The following is a 23,624-nucleotide window of genomic DNA, read 5'->3' on the forward strand; positions in this document are numbered from 1 at the left end:
TTTAAAACACTGTATTTAGAAGCTTGCTCTTGGCAAAGTTTCAACTTCTGAAGAATTCCATTTTGAATATCAAACAAATAGTGGCTCATGAGCTAATCAAGGATATTATTAATAATAGGTATTTTTCTTAGCCTTTCAGATATCAAAAGTAAAACATTTCATGCAACATACCTTCTTGAACAGCTTTTACAAGAGCTCCCTCAATAAATGCAAATGCTAGTGCACTTTGAGCTTGCTCCACTTGTTCCTTCATATTGGCAATTTTGATGCGCATTTTTTTCCATTTACTCAATAAATCTTTATTTTCCACACTGATTGCCGCCTGTTCTTCTGTGGCATCTTCAACAACAGACTCCTTCAATTTATTAATGGCTTTCTCTTGAGTATGTGACATTAGTGCAAAAAGATCTTTCCACCTCTGGTTAACATAGCACACCATGATATGCTGTAGAAATTTATTGTTCTTTGAAGATGAAAATGTAGCAGCAAAGAGATCTTCAAATTCTTGCCGCAGAGGTGACACAATAGTTTTCATTTCCACGGGTTTAAAGCCTCCCAAGAGATCAGTCGAATCACTCTGCTGGTTCATGTTTATAACCCTTAGCTTGTGTTTTGTCTGCTGGGCTAAATACTGTACAGTTGAGGTTTTGCCAGTTCCTGTTTCTCCTACCAGCAAAACTGGTTCATAATTACTGACAGCCACAGCTATTCTTTCCAATAAGAGAGATGCAGGTCTAGTGAACGAAAAAGTGACATTTTTGGTTTTACTAGTAGACAAAGCACTGACTGCTTTCTTTGGTAAATTCCCTCTCTGACCAATTTTCAGATTATTAGTATTGTGCATTATCTCTGGCTTGTATTTTGTGCAATAGTAGTCTACTTCTGCTTTAGATGAGTTCATGTAAGAACCAATTTGTAGTGCAAACGAATATCTTGTATTCAGAACTGGAACTGCAGCACAGAAACAATCAAGTGCTTCCTGAAAATAATAATTAGAAATTATTAGTTATTTTTGAGCACTAAGATATCAAAATTCATTAGTACACTACCTCAATCATTTCCATGCAAATTTATAAGTTATGCTCATAAATCTACATTGAGATTTAGACTTAATTTTCATATGTTTATAAGTATAACTCATAATCATTGCAAAATCTAACTTTCAATTGTCAACGAGCAGTTTTAAATAACCCTTGTGTAGATCATTTATACCTATCCTGTTCAAATTTTAAATAATGAAGACAAAATTGTGCTTATGTTGTAAAAGCTAATAATAATTTATATATGTACAGTACATAAATGTTAAACAAAAAAATAAAAGGAGAGAAAGAACACAAATCTTACATAATAATTAAAGCACGTATAAATCAAAAGCTTATAACCATGGTACAGTGCCACTTGGGTTTTACGTGTTTCATATTTCCGCAGTCTACTTTGTCACAGATTTTTGTGGAACACATTATTCACTTTTCCATGGGGAACTTTCACTAATTTGCTGGCTTTCCTTCAGACAGTATTTCTAAAATTATCACTAATTTGCTTTTTTTTTGTAGAGCAACAGTACACATTCACTAATCACTACCAAACCTAATAAAATTCTTAAGAAACAAAATTCTGACTTGTATCAAAGCACGGACAAAAAGGAGTAGGCCAGAATGACCCTGTGTGCTGGAAGTACAACTTGACAACTCTCACAGGACAGGAAAACCATCTTTAGTAGATGATAAGGGAAAAGCAGAACATCAAATGAATTGCTTTTACTAAAAGACTGTCTTGCCACTAATTCCAGAGCACATAAAGGACCTGTCAAAGACCAATGACCAGAAATGACATTGGAGAGACACTACCATGTAACGAAGACGAGGATGCCTCCCTTCTGCAAACTCCACTGCCAATCCCATGAACACAAATCTGTGATGGGGAAGCACGACCCTGCGGGGCAGCTGGAGAAGCACTCCTCTCATTTACATGAACACGGACGTGCATGGGGGAAACACGGTCATGAGAGGCAGAAGATGTAATCGCAAAATCCTTGATCCTCCAACGTCTGATACGATGATGAGGCGACGATGGAGAAGAAGGAGAAGGAGATAAATCTCCTTCCCTACGAGATCTCTTAGGAAGCGAGAGGTGAAGAAGAGACCTACTTAAGAACCGTCTTCTTCGGAGCGAATGCAGAAAATTTTTTTTCCCAAAACAGAGCCCAACCTCTTGAAGAACACCAGAATTAGCATCAGGAAGAGTAATCAAGGGAGAGAGAGCTGCCAAATCATCCAGATGAGGAGAAGAAAACCTCTCCCAAGAAGGAAGAGTTGAAACTCTGCAATGTTCCCTCTTCCTATAAAACACCCTCTACTGCAACTTAGGCCAGGCACAACATTCTGGGCAGGGGTTATCACCGTACAAAAATTTGCTCTGCACCTAGTGCAAGTCTTATGCAGATCCGTAGCCGATGATACCAAAAACCTTGAGCATGGAAAACCCTGAATGTCTGGGCACATGGGTTGACGAGGCTATGAAGACTTGGAGGAAGTCATAATAACAAATACACACACCACACACACACAGTGAAAGACAGAACACGGGCACAAACAACCAGCTTGGAAGGAGAGCAAAGGCAGTTAAGGAAAGACCAAAGCGTCACGAGGTCCAATGCGCGGTCTCTGACCAGCTTTTACCTCATACGCGCAGGTGTTGCCAGATCTCACAGATTCCTTGCTTTACAATCTTGATTGTTTAAACCGGCTACCAGCTGGCGCTTGGAAAATATCCTGTTGTTAAGACGGAAGGTTTTTTCCACATATGAACGATGAGACTACTTGAAAGGGTACAGAGCTCTCTGACATTAAGAAGAGGCTAGGGCAATCAGGAACACAGTCTTGAGGAGTAGCAATAAACTCATAAAAATTTGAGCATAACAACCTGAAGTGCAGTATATTAAGAGCGAATTGCACAGCACAACTGGGGAAACCAGTGCTAACCCTGGGAAACAACATAGCATAACCAAGTTTGAAGTCATATAGAGGAATGTCCTGTCAAATTGAAGGGCAGTGATGTGTTACACATGTCAAGTAGGACTTTTCTTTCATGGTCTATTAAAATGGTTTACTGGGTCTGTTTCACACCAAGTACAGATATTTATAAATAATGGGCCTGTAAGAACACATGGAATCTTAACTTTTTACAGCTGGAATGAAGAATCTAATCTTAAATGTGGAGAAAAATTAAATGCTATTAAGCTTAATAACTTCTTGAAAACACTGAAGCCAAATATAAAGAAAATATTAACACATCCAAAATAATTTTAATCATTCCCACAATCACATCTTATTATTGACTTTGCAACAGCAACAACATAATAAATGGGGAAAGTAAATAAAACTGGTTATTACCTGAAAAGCCCTAGTTGCCAGGGTTACATCCGAAGTTTTAAGATGGGCATTAACTCTTGAACACCATTTCATCAAGTCACGTGTAGATACCAACCTGCCTGACAGCTTCATAGCTGTCATGTCTGGAATACCTGATCCACTCTCTAATGCTACATCATCATCATGCTGACCAGCAGAAAGCATAAGATATGTAGCTGTGAGTCTGTCTGAAATGCTTTGTAATTCTGGCCACCTGAAAGAGATCAGTATCATTATTGTCTACAAAAAATCTAACAGTATGTGCTATAACAGCATCAAAGTCAAATTGTAGCAACTGTCTAAAAATAAATTTATAATCCCTTTTGCTATACAATTATGAAAAAAATAACTAGGCAGACATATAACATATTAAAAAATAGCCTTAAGAATGTCTCTCATTTCGTTTGATGACAAAAATATTCTGCCACAACCTTTCATCTAAGAAAAAAAATTTGTTTTGAAACTATAATCAAGTAAATAACTTACAGTTCTACCTGCAGTGGAAGAATGATGCATAAAATCATACTGTATTTGCTAATCTGAAGCCTATTGAGATATAAAATCCCTACAACTATTAACTCGCATACAGTGTCATTACTCTCTGCTTACCAGAAGACATCTTAAGACATACTGAGAGATTGAGTGTAAAATTGTTAGTTTTATGTGACTGATATCACACACTGATGAAAGCTACGAATATAATAAATTAATAATATAGGACCCCATAATGCAGGTATTATATAAATTAAACACTCTCTACTGCATCAAGGAATATCCAGATCTTTTACATCCCATTACAAGCAGTCCCCACTTTTCGGCAATGTGCCAATAAGCGAAAACTGCCATTAACCGAAACTTGGCAATTTATGGTACTATGGCGCTGATGACTGGCTAATGGCAGCTCTGTTAGGTGTGTTATGACACCATAACTCTATTGTTGGTGCCTTACGGCGACGATAACAGAAACTTGGTGCATTATGGTGCCATAAATCGCCGAAAACCGGATCGTCATTAACAGAGTCCACTGATAAATGGGGACTTCCTGCATTATTATCATTTTGTTATTTCAGTGGATGAAACCTATTTATATGTAACAAGCACACAGGGCCATTGACTTGAAATTCAAGCTTCCAAAGAATGTTGGTTTTAACCTCCCACTGCAGACCCTACACTGAAGCAGTAACTGATCATGATACATAGTCAGTTATTTTTCATCGCCCTATGGAAGATGCGAACCTGCGACATGAGTGGCATGCCATGGCACTAACCACTATACCAGCAAACCAAATCAAGCATTTGCGTAATTACTTGCCCAATGCAAAGCTATGACCTACATCATAAGTATTACATTTATTTCTTACTTTTCAGCAGCTTGTTAACACAGGTTCACAACCTCTCATCCAAAACCCTTGGTGTGAGCTGTGTTTCTGTTACCGGAAAAAGCCTTGGTGCGAGCTGTGTTTCCGTTATCGGAAAAACCCTTGGTGTGAGCTGTGTTTCCGTTATCGGAAAAACCCTTGGTGTGAGCTGTGTTTCCGTTATCGGAAAAACCCTTGGTGTGAGCTGTGTTTCCGTTAACAGAAAAACCCTTGGTGTGAGCTGTGTTTCCGTTATCGGAAAAACCCTTGGTGCGAGCTGTGTTTCCGTTATCGGAAAAACCCTTGGTGTGAGCTGTGTTTCAGTTATCGGATTTTATCAGATATCAGTGAGGTCCGTGGCAAGTTCCACTTTGGGAGATTATACAAGGCTATGCAAGGCCTGTCTCAGTCTCAGCATATTCCATATTATTTGTAATAATGCACTACAATGTTTTTAGTGTCTTTTGATGTTATATTTCTTTGCTTCATTTAATATACAATACAATTCCTTGAAAATACAATAAAGATTTTTAACACAACACAATCACTTGACAAAAATACCAAATTTGTAACTAATTTGTATTTTTCATAACTAACAAACCTTCGGTCTTAACATTAGGATTTACTAGCGCCAAGCTGGAAACCGGTAGAATTAAAATTACACTTGTGAGATCCAGCTCAATACTTTGTCATACTCTTGAAATAGGAGAGGAGTCCTCATATGACTGTAAATCCAAGTTCCTAAGTCCCTGTATTGCCAGTAAAAGTCCTTTTATATGTTGTCTGACCACACTGTTAGAGATGAAGTATCAACAGGTGGGTGAATGTTTTATTTCTCACTGATGGACTATTATTTACTTTGGCACAAATTTCACCTAAAAAAAACCCCGGTTAGCTACTCAAATGTGAGAACTGGATTCTGGATTGAAGTATTTTGTAAGATACAGCTTTGAGCCTAACAAGGAATCATAATTTAGGCATTTCTTCTTTTATTATGGTTATCAACACTTTTGTTTGTTTCTGTTATACAGATACCTTATTGAGAGAGAGAGAGAGAGAGAGAGAGAGAGAGAGAGAGAGAGAGAGAGAGAGAGAGAAGAGAAGGAGAGAGAGAAGAGAGGAGAGAGAGAGAGAGAGAGAGAGAGACTAAATCTATTATAAAGTTAAAACAACAAAGAACTCTTAATCCTGAAAGAGTAATTGCAAAAGAATTAACAATTAATCCTGAAAGAGTAATTGCAAAAGAATTAACAATTAATCCTGAAAGAGTAATTGCAAAAGAATTAACAACGGAAATGAAAGTCAAAATATGTAACTTCAGCCAAATTAATAACCTACATATATAAACCTTCCCCACCCATATGAGTTCTATAGCCTAAACTAGACATCAACTGTCTGATTGTTCTACAGCCTACATTTAATGATCTCAGCATTTGTATTCACATAAAGCATAATTATAAACCTGGAAAAAGAACAATGAATGAATTTTCATATACATCCCACAAAAAGTGATCATTCCATATTCTTAAGAGAAAAATATATAAATCTGTAGTATTTACTTTGAGGAGACAAGATGCTCTAGTTCAGAACGTGATAATGTTTCAAGAGTAACTTTAGTCCACAACTTGTCAAGAAGTTTTGTGCAGCCACTGACAATCCTGGCGCCACCCAAAGTCCGACGAGTAGCAAACAGCTGAAAGGAAGGATGAGCCCGAACATTTCCATAACCTGATAAAAAAATAAAAATGATCAGCTCCAATTTAAATATAACCTATATTAGCATGCTGGATTTGGCAAAAGATATCGGTGAACTTATAAACCTACAGAGTAAGAATCAGCACAGCAGAATAGGGTTTAGGAATAGTTATAACCCTGATAAAAACAGTTTAATAACAGAACATTGTTCATATAAACTCATCTATCAGCCCAAATTGTAGTTACATGCCAATTAAGGAGTCATAACAGTTGAAGAAATAGTAAAATAACAAGTGTCTATGAGTATGATCCCTAATGGGCCACTGGTAAGAGGTACATACTTAGCTCATTATACAACATCGACAAGCTCAAACAGAAAGAATGGGGGATGTGGGGGGAGATGGATCTTTGTATATAGTTAATGGGTTAAGTTAGAAAAAGTTAATTCAATCATCAGGAATAGAGTAGGTCAGAACCAACTGTCCATTTCCTTAATCAAGATAGGTGGGATTACCTACATCCCAAGCAGTAACTTCACAAGTTACTGCTTTTTAGTGAGGAAGTCTCTCTCTCTCTCTCTCTCTCTCTCTCTCTCTCTCAAAAGCTGATTTGGATTTCCCACATTTTCATTCTTTGTGTCTCAAAGTGTGGATTTCTGTGTTTGTGGATGTGTGCTTGGATATAATGGATCCTTTTAACCATCTGCTTATGTATCTTCTGGATCTTGGAAGAAGCAAAGGAAATGCTTGGGTTTTGGTGGATTTCCTTGTGCTCGTTTCCTAGTAACAGTGATTACAGGTCCTCATCCAACGTGTTGTAGATGCAGAGAGAATGCATGTAATGCAACAAATCACTGTTCGGTATGTGGTTATTGGTTGGTGGAACAGTGGAAGAGGTTTTATGGGAGACAACAAATCAAAGAAAAATCACCATCAATCCCACATAAAGTTGTACTGAACCTTCCCATAAAACATCTTCCACTGTTCCACCAACCAATCACTACATACCAAACAGGGATTTGTTGCATTACATACGTTCTCTCTGCATCTACTACACACCGGATGAGGATCTGTAATCACTGATGCTAAGAAACGAGAACAGGGAAATCCACCAAAACCCAAAAGCATTTCCTTTGCTTCTTTCAAGATCCAGAAGATACATTCGCAGAAGGGTTAAGAGAATCCTTTATATCCAAGCACACCACAAACGCCAGAAATCCACAATGTGAAACACAAAAAGAATGAAAACATAGGAAAACCATACCAGATTTAGTGAGAGAGAGAGAGAGAGAGAGAGAGAGAGAGAGAGAGAGAGAGAGAGAGAGAGTAGAGAGAGAGAAGGAGAGAGAGAAGGAGAGAGAGAGAGATAGAGAGGAGGAGAGAGAGAGAGGAGAGAGGAGAGAGAGAGAGAGAGAGAGAGAGAGAGAGAGAGAGAGAAAATATAATTTCCTCACTGAAAAGCGGTAACTTGTGAGTCATGGGTTGCTGCTTGGGATGTGGGTGATCCCACTTATCTTGTGATTAGGGACAGATGACACTAATCTGATGCATTTACAATTTTATTTTTTACCAGTTTCAGCTGGGACTAGAAGATTTATCCTAATGTTAAGACCTAGGGTTGGTTTCGTATATGAGCAAAGCAAATTTATATTATTAAACTGCAATGTACAAACCCAAAACCTAATCTTATCTTTACATATTTATGAAAATTAATAATAAACAGAACTTCTCTATGTACAGTACCTGGTACTGGAAGAGTCCTAGATTCTAAAAGTGGAACCAAAACAGATATAACATCCATAGGAGCATAGTCAAGGTCCTCTAGGAGAAGCCAATACCCTTTCGTTACAGCCTGTGGATATAAAGCAGAATTTCAAGGTATTTCCTGTTTCAATGAACAAGTGCTGAAATACTTAATTTCCTGTTTCATAGAACAAGTGCTGAAATATCTAACAGTCACTAACATTTATAAACAGGCCTATTTATGCAAATAAGAATTTTCAACATAAAATTAAGAAAAATATCGGGATCCAAACCTGTGTGAGTGATCCAGGCCGCCAAACAAATTCTCCAGGGACCTGAGTGCAACAGTATGTGCCAAGCAATGTTTTACTATCTGTCTGATCTCCCAGTTGAACCTGTGGATGAAGAACAATTTTGCATATCAGTCATATTCATCTACATTTTCCCACTATATCATCCCTAAAATTCTTCAGGTAAGAAAATTTAGACTACTTCCTTAATCTTCCTATACACTAAATTAACATTAGTGACACTACGTCTGCACTAGTGCCAACTACATGTAAACTTAAAAATATAAAAACTGAAGTGTGTGCATGGAGAACATCCTCACAAAAGAAAGATTAAAAGAGGTAATCCTAACAAGGTTACGTATAGGACACAAGATTCTCGCTTGGTCACTTGATGCCAACACCACATGTTGACCCAATAAAGTGTAATAGATGTCAAACACCCATGACAGTGCAGCATTTAGTACTTGTTGAATGTCCAAATTGGACCCAACAAAGATTGATTTATCTACGGAATTCAAAAATGAAAAGTATTCTTGCTGAAAGCAAAGATTTTTCAATTAACATCATAAATTTTTTTAAATAAGACAGGTTTCTTGAATACAGTAAAAAAAAAAAAAAATTTCTTCCTTCTTCTCAGGATTAATCCCTGAGAACCAGCCCGAGAAGAGTCTACTTAAGACTCAGAGGTCTGGAAAAACTAAGCCCTATTAATAATAATGACACTACGTCTTGTACATAATAAAACCGGTTGATGGTTAACCTTTATGATTCACAGGGGTCATCAAATACTATTTGCAACTTCACTTCATAAATCTGAACATCAAGTTTATTTACAGTTTCATCAGTTTCACACATGAAAAAATGTATTTCACACATCATATGTACAAATGTAAAGAATGTCTCAAATATACACAGATAGAACAGTGTAGTTTCAAATACAGACAGATAGAAGTTTCTCATAAAATGTTTAAAAACGACAAGACAAAATATGTACCATCTTTGAAAATTCAAAAATCTTGCACTTAATAATTAAAGAAAATTTCGACATATGCTAAGCAAATTATGGATAAGCTTAACTTTATAAGCACTTTCATCTTCCTAGAAGAGCATTACAGTCTGTTTAAAAAGAACATATATCATCAAATGATTTCCACTTTTATCAAACAACATATTTCTTATAGGAGTACATATCTACACATACTTTGGTCAAAAGTGGAGGAACTGTTCTCCCTGTAACTGCAGCTAGATGTTCCACCACAGAAGTTTTCCCACTTCCAACAACACCTTCTATCAAAACGGGATGGCCTTGACTAACAGCAATGGCAACTCCCTCTAGGTTGCGTTCAGTGGATGAAACTGTCACCAAATGTCCCCTTTTCTGAAATACAAAAGTGAAACAATTTATATTATCAATCAATGGTGAAATACAGTATAATTTATATAACACTCCCAAAAAACTTCCCAGAGGGATTCCTTCCTATCTTCATTCAACAAACTACTCCTCTTTGCAAAGTTATATGACAATGTATGGTCCATTCACTCAGATTTTGACACTTCACCTCAAACCATACTTAAAATGAGGAGCAAATGCCGTGCAAAGTAATAGAATGCAGAAGTTCTCTTCAACAACAGTACCTAAGGTAGAAAATTTTTTTATCGTGTTAGATTTACACGATTCATCAACAAATTTCTAAATACAAACTTCTATTTACTTATATTCGAAGCCTTAATTTTAGAAAAAGTAAGTAGTTTTAGAAACTGGATCCTAAGCCAAAATTACTACATCAACTTTTATGTATGAGACTTTTTCTGTAAGTCAGGTCATCTCTCTCAACCAAATGGAAATTAATACCAAACTAGAAATGTCATGTTTCCAGTCAAGACTAAGTGCAAGGGAGCACCGACTCCTTTAACCTCCATTTTTGTCTGACCTAAATAACAGTGTCTGGAATCTTGCTCAAGTAAAAATAAATCCTCAGAGAACTCAGTGTGATGCTTGTTAAGGTTAAACAAGTTGGGACAGCTAAATTTGGCATATACAACTGATAGGTTCAGAGTCAGCCCTACCAAAACCACCCACCATGTAAGAGAGTGAGCAGGGGAAGTTACATCTTACCTGCTGATGCTTTAAGACTGGTTGGTCGACTGAGTAGCTACCTACATCTGCACTCAGTCCAGCATGTACTCAGCAGAGGAACAGATGAAAGGAGAAGCAAGTTACTCTACCATTCAAACATAGACTTATGCAAGATGCTTTATGGCCAAAAGAAACTTGGTGGTTAATGTCCTTCACATAAAATGTGGTAAAGGAAGTCTGAGTTTCAAACACAAGAAGAATGACTGATAATGGAAGCTCAAAAGTGGTGAGACACTTGCAGGTGCAGGATTGGCAGATGGTGCCAATCAAGGTGATAAGGGTAAACATCACTTCCCTTCTTGCTCCTACTCTCTTGGCCAAGAGAGCAGCGTACATATAGAAGAGAAGGAAGAGGTTTTGGGCGGGAAGGAGGGAGTGGCATGATAATGCTACTCACCTTCCTCCTTCAATGAAATCTTCCTGACAGCTGCAGATTTTACCCATACAAAGAAGCTTTACCTATGAGGATCCTAATAAATGGAAGGCATGAAGGGCCACATAGACTCGCTCATGTCCTTCACACCTGTGTTATACACTATTTTTTCCATGATATAATAAACAAAACACTAAAAAACACAAATTCCAACTTTGCAGTCAACACGAGAGAAGTAAGACATCCTGACTTGGTGATGGCAGATGAGTGAGGCTTTTTTCTCCCACTCACCTAGTTCACACTGAGGAATACTCCTACACAGAAAGCAATTGTTTTTATTTCCACAAGAACAATATGGACATACAGCACATTTTCTGAAAGTGGACACAAGAATTGATAATAGAGACTTACCACATTCTTCTTACTAAAGATGGGTAGTGAAACTCCTCCAACAGTTGCAATATGCTTTAAAGCAAGTAATTCTTCAATGTGATCTTCTCCCTCCAATATTGCAGGCATACACACATTATGCAAAATTCCACTCTCGACGCTTAATCGATGATGTGCTTCCAAATTAACATACTTGATAATGAAAGATTCCCTCTCAACCTCGCTCATTTTAGATAATACTGCGATGCAATTGCAAACTAGCCTGGAATTACAAACATAGAATTATTTTATAACAACATTCAAGAAAGAAAAAGAATGTCTGCGATATACAGCAAAGTCAAAACAGAAAGTCTGTGACATAAGGCAAAGTCAAAACAAAGTGGCTTTATATAACCAGTAAATGTAACTTAAATGCTAATGTTCTTGAAATGCATAACAAGAAAGGAAAATGCACTTGATAATATTAATGATACTAAGCATGCAATTATGAAAATACATGAAAAATGTCATCCATTACTTTTTTCCATGATGATCAACTGTCTTTTTTGTCATCAAATTTACAAGTCTATTATGTATGCATCTTATACAACTCTTAAATTTGATCATTTATTTTCAAACATACAACCATCATTCATATATTCTGAAAAATTATGCTGAAAATTTTTTTCATATAACATTTTATGAAAAAACTAGATTTCAAAAACTTGCAGGCACAGCAAAAAAAACAATACATACAGTAGATGTGCTTGTATTCTCACACTATGGTTCATGTGAACCAACATTACAGACACTCCTAATTTGAGGATATACGTACTACCTATTTAACTAGGACTTGGACTTATGAACAGCTCTAAGACCAGTCAGTACTGTTGCAGTACAAGAATTGTACGTGTAAATTGCAGGTTCCATAGGCAAACATATGAATTTGTCAGCCTGTCTATTTAGCCCTATCTTTTTCCCTTGCATTGTGCATAGGTATTTTATTCCAAGTTCTGATGCAGGAAATAACCATTGACAAAATAATGAATTTTATGATATAACAATTTTTTTAAGTAATTACCCTCTATTATTAGCTTTATCTTCTGCTACTTGGCATGGGTTCAGTAAGGGATAAAACTGAATTTTTTTTAACAAACACTCCCAATAGTGGGGTGGGTAAGACAGGGAATGTTTTGGTTGTCATTGTTTTTCTTAATCTCTAAGTGGGGAGGAGGAGGGACCTCAAGAGGGTAAGTACCTAAAACAATTTATTTTATCATAAAAATATTTATTTTTAAGGTGAAATGTATCCTCTATCATTAGCTGACTCCAACATTTAGTGCTGGACATGGGTAAGAGATCTCCATATGACAAATCTATCAGATACTATTAGAAATATCCGTATCACAGCTTGCCTGATGTATACGATCCCATGGCAAGCACTTGTCAAATGAGGATCTTCATCAGTTGAGGTCTGCTATTGCAAGTAGGTGGAATGTGGACCCTGAACATAACCATTGGTTGAGATTGTGCAGCACAAAATGACAAGTTTGGCATCTGTGCCTCAAGCTTGTACAGCTGATGGGAGCTAAAACCTTAACTAAAAATGATCCCTAAAGAGTTACCACCTAAATGAGTTGCTGGGACACCTCACACCCAAAAAACACAACCAATTTGGCCTGAAAAAGGTGGTTCTTTATCAGCTCAGGGTATCTTTCTCTAATAGTACTTCAATCAACACAAAAGTAGAGTATGATATTACCTTGTATGAACTCAAATACATAAGTTCCTCACTTACCCTGGATGGGCCAATAGTGAAAATTTGACAAATTTTTAATTAATTTGTATTTTCCATAGCTAACAAACCTAAGGTTTTAATAGGATACTTTCGCATAGCCATGCACTTGACTCGTTGCAAGGTTGTGTACTTGACTCATTACATGTCCATGTACGTGATTCGTCCCATGAACATGTAAGTGGTTTGTCGCACAAGCATGTACGCACATTGGCTCAAGGATATGTACGGGTTTCTTCGCATAGCTGTGTTCTGTAGCCCTCAGTATCAGGATCTATCGTAACTTGTGCCTTGCTCATTTCCACTGCCAGAAGACTAGTAAAGGCTGTAAAACCATCACTGATGCTAAAGCTGAATAGACTAGAGGAGCTGCTACAAGAACCATAACCATTACAGGAGAAGCCCTCTCCTTAATGGACACCAAAGCAACAGCATTAAAGGCAGCAGAAGCAGGGGAACTAACCTGCTTGGCAATAGCCAGGTAATCCAGGAATGCTGCACAAGAGGGACTTCCAGGAATGTTCAATGAAGGCCACATGTGTCACAAGCACTCAACAGACAACTATATAACTGGAATATTAGCCAAACCAGTGGGAGTAGCAGGGAGCGAGTGGAGTGCACAGTTCTGGTTACAACCAGGTACGACAACAGGTGGAGCAACTGAACTAACATCCAAGGAGAGTGAGTTATAGGTACTTATCATACTGTGAGTATCCCACTTGGACCACAAGGGAACACTACTCAGGAGTAGAAGTGGCCACTCATGACACTTGGATTATGGAAAAACAAGCTCCAAATACCAGTCATCAAACATACAAAAAAGGGGCAAATATTTAGCAGATGTTCAATGGACAGTAGAGAGGAGCACAATATAATGTGAACTGGAGATGATGATGCAAGAAAAAGTGCTTGGAGAAGGCAGGTGATTGAGGAGTATCCCCTACTCACTTCCTATAATTATTAGTTAATCAACCTGTTACCAAGTTTAACCCTTGTCTCCAGCTCATGCTGAAAGATACTCCTATATAAGTTAAGTATATCTTAGTTTTACCAGACCACTGAGCTGATTAACAGCTCTCCTAGGCTGGCCCGAAGGATTAGATATTTTTATGTGGCTTGGAACCAATTGGTCACCCAGCTTACTGTGGAATCCAAACCACACTATATCGAGAAATGAATTTCTATCACCAGAAATAAATTCCTCTGATTCCGCGTTGGCAGAGCCGAGAATCGAACTTTGGACCACCGGATTGGCAGCTGAGCGTTAAAACCACTCACCCAGAGAGAAACTTACTCCTATATAAAATGGGCTGGCTTGTATTTCTGTAATAACAAGTTTGACTTTCAATTTCACCCTCTTCCACCTACATCTGTCAACATAAACAAAACTAGGCAGGCAACACTTGCCAATGAAACAAACCAAAGTGAAGAAGACAGAAATGCATGAAGCCAGTTCTGATGCAAGCAGCAATAGATAGGTTCAAGACTAAAATTAGAACAAACTTTAATGACAATTTTCTTAACATGAAGGATTGTAGAGTACATACAAGAGCATGAAATCAATTTTGCAAAGTGCTGCTAGCTACTATAGCAAAACTTAAAATATAAGTGTATTCCCGCCAAAATGTGTTTAAGGCGGGAGAAATTGAGTCTGGGGCAGTCTCGCTGGAGTAAGCGTGGCCTCAACATTGTCATGTGCACTGCTGCTCATCATGTATTGGATTGCGTGAATATCACATATTGCTCGTGTTTGAGTATACCTAACCTGCTTCCAATAAGAAACTGTCAAAAGAGTAAAATTAATTATAAAAGAAAGCATAGATCGTCTACAGCAAAAGGACTAGAATTAAGGTTCAATCCATAATAAAGCAGGAAGGAAGACAGAATTTTAAACATTTTAACTGAGTTGAATGCTTCATTGCAATCTTAAGTAATACAGTACAATATCACTAACCATCTGATTTCCTCTACATCATGGGTCACATAAGCTAATAAATCTGCCCACTTCCAGGTATGAATCAAATCATTTCCCATGTGAGCAAGTAAATCATATGTAGCACGGATTATGTCTCGTTCTGTCAAGGTATAATTCAATTTCTGCTTCTTCCTTCTTTTAGGGCTTGGTTCAACTGGTTCAATGGACTTTTTCTCATATGGAGGTGCAGACTTTTGGAAAAATTTCAGAGCAAATCTGGAAAACAAAAACAAATGAATTTTTTGCCCTGAAAAACAAACACAAATGAAATATTTTAAACATACTGTACCTCTAATAAAGAATTCTTAACATTCTCTACATAATTAAAAAATATCAATGGATTCAAGCCTCCAGTCAATAACATTCACCAACTGAACTGATGCAATTTAGGTATCATTCAGCAATAAAATCAAGCCTTATTTTCAAATGAGATAAAAGTATTTTTTTGCTTCAATAACTGAAAATACCATTCCTTGGGATAACAACACACTAATCTACTGAACTCTATCCAATGAAAACCAGGTATGTTATGCATCCTTACCTCTGTACATCCCTGCTAATGGTTATAAGCTTGCTTAATGCAACACAGAGAGCAATATGAAGTTCACTACCCCCTCCTGTTTGTAGTGATTTGGTTGCTGCAAATTGAGCACGTCCTAGTAGTTCTAAAATCCATGGTCTTAAATGAGTACCAATCAATAATGTTAATCCAGGATCAAGAAGAGATTGCCCAGTAGTCCTGAGAAGCAATTCCCAGTCATTTGAAGCCCAGACCTACAAACAAATAAAACAATTAACACAAAATTACAGTAGTAGTGCTTTGTAGATAAATATTATCCTCGAATACTTTATAGTATTACCACCATGAATTTCCATTCCATGAATTTAAAAGTTCTAAATACTGAAGCTCTTAGTAACTGCTTCTTCATCCAATTCTTATACTATAATAAATTGCCATACCCTTATACAATGGTAATCATCCAAACTTGATAAAAAAAAAACCTAACGGTGTGAGTTATAATCTAAACTATATTTCACACTGCAAAATCTTTGATCTTAATGCAACTAGCAATAACTATTATTAGCATTACTTTTTAATTCCCTAGTGAATGTTAGCTAACCAATAAGCAAGGTGGCTTGTTCTTTACTTCGTACAAGTGACTGCAAAGCTACAAAAACCAAAAGTCAATTAGTAAACTGGGAAGTACTCCTAATAACTTCTAAGAACAAACAAACAAATTCTATATGGTCATATGGGTAAAAACTTCTGCTTTACAAATACAAGATAACTATTCATAAAATTAAACTCAAAATCCTCAACCTTAACAACAGAAGCCCCTTGGTTAATCAGAATCATGTTCAATAGCAATATTACTATGTGATCCTAACTCGATAATAATTCAAGAAGTACTCCATTCTAAGACTAATAAGCCTCTATAAGTGTGGTTACTTTTATTGTACATCACTTGGTACTTAAAAGAATTTTAAGGGTGAAAATTAAGTATATCTTACTTTAACCAGACCACTGAGCTGCTTAACAGCTCTCCTATAGTATCAGTAAGATGATATGGGAATTAAAACAATCTCTGTCTGGCGGGAGCTTAAAATATTAACTTACCAGCACAACAGATATTTCTATAAGAAAGTTTTACATATACATACCAGGTAATTACATAGCTAGTATTAGTTTCAATTCTCACAGCAGCTTAAATTTTGAAATTCGTAGTGGTACTACGTACTGCTTTTGTTTTAGGTAGGTGTCTAGCCCCGCCCACTTTTGGAGAAAGAGGAACAACTCAGCAAAGAGCTTCAATTTGTTTGTACCCTACGACCATGCTTGGCTTTACCAACTCGTACCTGTGCCTTCCTCTCCCAGTACCCCACCCCATCCTCCCCTTACTGGACATAAGGCTCCCTGGTGGTTATGTATCCCACACCCCCTACCAGAATTCAAATATGGCGGTTTGTTTATGTTTCTTGGCCCTGAAGCAAAGCTTTGAAGATTGTTCAGTCGAAGTGGACTATGGCAGTTGATGTTTTCCTATGTAATTTTACTTACTTTACAAGTGTTTAAGGTAATATTTTGCCGGCCGGCTGTAATTAATCTGTTGTTTACCTTTGAACTCTGTACGTCGATACATCGCAACCCTTGTACCGTCATGTAGTTTTAAAAGGTAAATTATGGTTTAGTTACAGTCGACCGAATAAATATTACTTTAAATTCTTGTTCAGGAGGTAAAATAACATAGGGAAAACAACCATCTTGAATCCATCTTACTCAGGTAGATCACCCTCATTTACTTGATACGTATTTAATTGGTGAAACAAGAATACAATTACATCTTTAAGCATAATATTCAACAGAATATGATATATGATATATCATATGATATATGAAAGCGCCATACGAACTAAAATAAGCATGTGAGGTCTTCGTAAAATGTTTTCAAGGCAGTTTTTAAATCCAATACGGCGTCTTTCGCATCTGGTCCCTTTTGTGTTCGACATCGATACCACGTCCTTCCCAGCGCTCATTTGAACAGTAATAGCGTACATATGTAACATTTATTGATCTTACTCAAGATTGCAGTTGTAATCAGTGCAATAAAACATTTTGTTAGCTATATTAGTGAAAGTATGAGACTTCTTATTCCCGGGGTCATGGTTCGAACTGAAATTCACTTTTACCTTGTAATTGGTGGTTTTACCCTTACTGCCATCACAAATGAAACTCCACAGTGCCTTTTGCTTGTAATTATACACATTTTGTTCTTTATTCACTCCACATTGCACTTGAAATACATTGAGAGAGTGTAACAAAGTGTAACAAAGTAATGCACTACTCTTGTTATATGGTTTCTGAGAAATAAATACTTGTAATGGCATTGGGACTTTATGGACACCCTGTATGCACATATAGCTGCCAAAAGCACCAGCGAGCAGACAACAGATTAGTGAATGGTTTATGACAAAAATTTTGTATTTTTTATAGCACTTTTCATTGATTCAAGTCTACATTACTATTTTGACTTTTTATTTTTAAAAATAGTACTTCTGACTGAAATAAATGTAACCTTTAATGCTTGCACGCTAGGAATGGCCAAATTTCATCATTGGCAATTTAGTGGAGCATCACACATACGCCGATGCATTCACAAAATGTTTCCATGAATTCTAGTTGTCATAGTAATGCAATAATGATAAAATTGCTCTGATATGTATATAATAGACTACAAATAGATAAGCTAATTTCACTTATTTCCAAGGTTCTCTGTGTAAACACATACCAATTGGCAACACTGAAAAATAGGAGAGCGTGAACAACACCATAGGTACTGTTCACAGCAAAACCGTTGATAATTGAGTGAGGAATCTAGTTACTCTTTCAACAACAAATATTTCCCAATTAATTATCATGAATACGTAATAAATTTATGTAATTCATAACCTTACACTGATGTTTAACTATTTATTTCAAAATTATCCAGAGCACTCTTCTTTCCTCCCGAAAAATCACGAGTTTCCTTGGGCTCGAGGGCGAACGTCATCATCGTTTAAGATTGTTGTGAAGAAAGTGTCCTAGTGTCTATGGGTACAAATGATGTGGGGATTTAGCACATGGAATGGAAAGATTATTGACACAAGTGACTCAGCAAACATCGAGATGGCGTCAATCTTCTACACATAAGGTTTTAAGCAAAAATTTTGAAAGCGCCATGGGGGTAAGTTTGAACTATGCATGGCTAGACTGTCATTATCATCTGTTTAATCTTAAATTATGACATTATTTTGTACTTTGGGAGAAAACTTTATTTCGAGAGGAAAGTAGAGATCTCAAGGTGTTGCTTCCACAACCGATGACTCGTGATTGGTGTCTATCTCCGGTGTTAGGACGTGTTGAATAACTTTTTCTGGGTAGAACTATACGTATTACTATTCCACAGCGGCCTAGAATATGGGAGTTGCTGTTTTTCTATGCAGTTTTATCTTCTAAACAAGAATTTTAAGTAATATTTATTCGGACGATTGTAATTAACCCCCAAGGGCTCGTACTAAACACGGCAAAATGCATTTGACGCCCCAATTCCTGGTGGCTTTCGTATTTGCGGGGACAAACGATGCAGAATGCTTCTTTAGAAGGCACAGGATATTGGTGTGGCAGCCGTATCCCAATCGCGGTAGATATTGGTATGGCAGTGAATTGCGCATGCATCAATTTCAGACTTCCTGCCATACAAATAACATAGTGTGGTGGGGGTACGGCAGATTCTGTTAGTGGTGCCATATTGCGCTCTTGACTTGCTGTAGATAAGACAGTTAGCTGTATCCGTTAATCAGTTTGTTAATCATACTGTATTATATGACCAGAGTTCCGCTTCTTGAACATCTGTCCCACTTTTTTTTTCAAGTTATCAAAATGCACCCACCCCTTTTGTGAGTTTGGTCCCGCTTTTTTTGTGGTATGAAAACCAAACTATCCCAATTTTATGGAATAGTGCTGAAAATTTGTTTAATTTTGCCATTTCACTAGCTGGTAACTTCTATCGTCTTCTCTGTCAGCTGTAATTACTTACGACTGATTTGGCCGTTTACCAGAGGAGCGACTTTGGTAGTTTTCCTTACCACCATGAACACAGCAAAGCATGATTTCTGTGTATTTCAAATCCTCTTTTAATTTTCTCTTCGGAGTTCTTTTCAGGGCCGATTCGATCGTTCTTGACCTACATATATACAATTTGGTATTTCTGTAGAAGCATTCCACATCGTTCGTCCCCGCAAATACGAAAGCCACCTGGAATTGGGGCGTCAAATGTATTTCGCTGTGTTTAGTTTGAGCCCCGGGAGGTTAATTACAGTTGTCCGAATAAATATTACTTAAAATTCTTTTTCAGGAGGTAAAACCATAGAAAAACCGCAACTGCCATAGTCTAGGCCGCCGAGGAATAGTAATATAGATCTACCTACAATTTTTGAAAGTTTGAGTCTTCATAGATGTCTGTGGCTTCTTTCAGCTTGTTAAAGCCTGAAAACACTTGTTTTTCGGCGAAAACTAATGTATTACTCTGCGGTTCAAGCTGTTCCGTTGCCATTTTTCTTGCTGACACTGATATGCCTGAGGCGGAAAACAAGGGTTTGCAAATGCGCAATTCACTGCCGTACCAATATCAACAGTGATCAGGGTACGGCTGCTGTACCAATATCCAGTTCGTATATAGAAATACCTTTGGTAATTCTAAGCCCTCATTCTGCGGTAAAGTAGACTGTGGCAGTTGATGTTTTCCTACGTTATTTTACTTACTGAAAAAGAATTTTAAGTAATATTTCTTCGAACGACTGTAATTAACCCCCAGGGGCCAGTACTAAACACAGCGAAATACATTGGACGCCCCAATCCCTAGTGGATGTCGTATCCGCAGTTACGTTCCTTGCAGTCTGTGCGGAACTACTATTCTTTAGGATTACCCTGCAAGAAACGTAACCGCGAATACGACATCCACCAGGGATTGGGGCGTCCAATGTATTTGCCATGTTTAGTAATGGCCCCCAGGGGTTAGCTAATTACAGTCGTCCGAATAAGTATTACTTAAAATTCTTGTTCAGTAAGTAAAATAACGCAGGAAAACGTCAACTGCCAGTCTACTTTAACGCGGAATGAGGGCTTAGAATTACCAATGGGAAGTTTGTTGACAAAGTGACTCCGCAACCATTGAGATGGCACCAATCTTCTAAACATAAGGCATTTTAAGTAACAATTTCGAAAGCGTCATGGAGGCAAGTTTGCACTGCACATGGCTAGACTTTCATTGACTTCTGTTTAACTGGAAAATTGAGGTCTCCAGCTGCTGTTTCCACACTGGTTGGGTTATGACTGGCGACTACCTAGCTAATTCAGGATACTGGAAGTGCTAAAGTTATTTTTTGGGTTTTACCCCCTTACCTAGTTACCCATCACAGAATTAGCCTACCAATATCCGATATTAGCCTACCTAGGTAACTGCCACACCTGTATAGTTTTACCCCCCCCCTACCTAGTTACCTAGCTACCTAGGGTAAAAAACTGCATGGTACAGGGGTGGACCATGTACAATCAATGTGTACAACCCCAAGAAAAGTACATTAGGTAGTATAACGCGTCCTGACACCGGAGTACGTCCTTAGCTCCGTTTCTCACCAACAACAAGTCGCGTCTGATGCCCATCTCCGATGTAAGGACGCGTTATATAATGTACTTTTTTTGTGGTTGTACACATTGATCGTACATGGTCCACCCCTGTACCATGCGGTTTTTTACCCTAGTATCACTGAATTACCAATACTCTCCCAGGTAGATCTAGGGTACTTATCCACGGCAGCCTAGACAATGGCAGCTGTGGTTTTTCTATGCAGTTTTAGCTACTTACTGAAGAAGAAATTTAAGTAATAGGTAGTACTTATTCGGACGACTGTAATTACCTAACCCCCAGGGTCCAGTACTAGCTAAACACGGCGAAATAGGTAGGTACTAGCCTAGGTACTAGGTACCTAAGTACCTACTAGCTACTAGGTAGTACATTGGACACCCAAATCCCTAAAGGATGTATCCGCGGTTACCTACGTTCCTTGCAGTCTGTGGGGACTGCTTCTGTAGAAATAGGCTAGGTACTCTATCCCATATTAAACTGCCACACCTGTATCTTTCTGTAAACCTAGCTACTCAGCTACTGTAGCCTGCATGTACAGCCTATTGGTACAGTACCGCTGGTGGCAGGATCTCTTGGCACCAGACGAATTCTATAGGATACTAGGTAGTAGGTAAATAGCCTAGTAGCTAGCTATAGTTAGCTATTAGTAGCTAGTAGCCTACCTACCTAGGTAGTGACTAAGGTACTAGTAGCTACTAGGTAGGTAGGTATAGTAGTAGGTAGCTAGGTTAGCTTAGTTACTTACATCTTGTTTCAGATATTTTTCGAAGACCTCGGCACACTTTTTATCCACCTGACTGAGCTTTTCAATTTGTCTTCTAAATATACCCGGGTCGGTATCCATAACTGAAGTTTCTAAGGAAGACAACGTGGCTTCATTTCTTGGAGATCAAACCACAACGTGAGAAACCATGTGTTGTGTTGACTGGTGTAATAATGTAGTAGTAGTAGTAGTATCGATACGCAGAGGTACTCGTCAGCAAACGGTTTTAAAACGGCTCCCTGGCACGCTCTATTTTGCCTGAGATTTTGTTGAAATTTTCTTTAATAGACCATATGACTTTTACAAATCCCCTCGTATCCTCAATTTCCTTCCTTGGTAGATCTCTGTGAAAAATGGAATATTACCTATTAATCTATTCTTATTTTCTTGTAAGGTTGTTGCATATATCTCAACTTACTCCTAATATTACTGAACGCTGGGCAATAATGTAATAAATGCTCTATATTTTCATCTGCTTCTGCACATCATAAACTTTTAGTTCCTGCATCCTTTAATCATTACCCATCTTTAACCCATGGTGCATTTACCCGACGGCATTTACTGGACCCCTATTCGAAGTCATAATGCTCAGAAAATTAGTCTTTCAGTCTTTTGAGAAATATCCTCAGTCCTCCGATTATCAGGTGGAATTTCACTCTATAGTGTTTGGGCTACAAATGTAAAGGCTAAAAAAAAGTAACATTCAAAGTGCGTCTTGGCTCGGATAACTTGAAACCGACTGTAACTAGTCTTATGTTGACCCATTTGTTGACTATTTCTGAACGGAAAAATCACCATGGGCATATCAACAAAAGTCGAAGCTGTATTCTGTTTAGTTTCCAACAAAATCAAGGAAATTATCGGTCAGCTCTTGCTCACCGAAACTATATGGAGCCTTTTATTTTTAACATTACCAGTTAAGCCATCAAAAAGTCCATAGCGGGACTCATATTATCATATTCGCCTTTAATCACAAGACAATTAACACAGTATGTACTTCGTAACTCTAGGTTACCATGCCCACAAGGAATCTTCATTTTTTAAAGAGTACCTTCATTAATGGAAACTTGCTAAGAGAAATTTGATCCACTGCAGTAATAAACTTAATTGTCTTCATTACATTGTTTTTCAACAAAGTAACCATTTAAAAGATTAGGCACTGTACAGATAATGCACTTCTATTCAATACTGATATATAATACTCTCATTTACAAAGTCACTTAAGTCTAAATCCAGTGCATACCCATAATCAACATGCGGAATATAAAGTCTACGGGGCAGCTATCCAAGTTTGTTTGCCGATGCGGATTCCAACACCTCTGCATTTTCAGCAGCAATTTCTTCATGGCGCATTCATGTAAATTTATCATATATAAATTGCAATATTTTTTTTACTTTTAAACAATTTTTCATTCAAATACATTATTATAAAAGATAAGACTTATCAGAATATGATGGTGATATGATTAATGTACATAAATATGTTAATATATTATAAAATTATTTCCTATATGATTTAATGAGTTATATACTGA

The 23,624-nt window shown here is 37.4% G+C and overlaps 1 protein-coding gene across 1 annotated transcript in view; it reads right to left on the bottom strand.

Moving 5' to 3' along the window:
- Nucleotides 1-22,252, bottom strand: part of LOC135217317 (midasin-like) — a 236,269-nt gene extending 214,017 nt beyond the window's left edge. Inside the window, 10 exon segments of the mRNA XM_064253103.1 lie at nt 172-979; nt 3,393-3,624; nt 6,328-6,496; nt 8,206-8,314; nt 8,499-8,600; nt 9,697-9,873; nt 11,417-11,657; nt 15,124-15,360; nt 15,686-15,918; nt 22,072-22,252. Coding sequence (XP_064109173.1) covers nt 172-979; nt 3,393-3,624; nt 6,328-6,496; nt 8,206-8,314; nt 8,499-8,600; nt 9,697-9,873; nt 11,417-11,657; nt 15,124-15,360; nt 15,686-15,918; nt 22,072-22,170 — 2,407 coding nt within the window. The 5' untranslated portion in view covers nt 22,171-22,252.
- Nucleotides 22,253-23,624: the final 1,372 nt, after the last annotated feature.

Source organism: Macrobrachium nipponense, chromosome 7 (genome assembly GCF_015104395.2).
Source record: "Macrobrachium nipponense isolate FS-2020 chromosome 7, ASM1510439v2, whole genome shotgun sequence".
NCBI lineage: Eukaryota > Metazoa > Arthropoda > Malacostraca > Decapoda > Palaemonidae > Macrobrachium > Macrobrachium nipponense.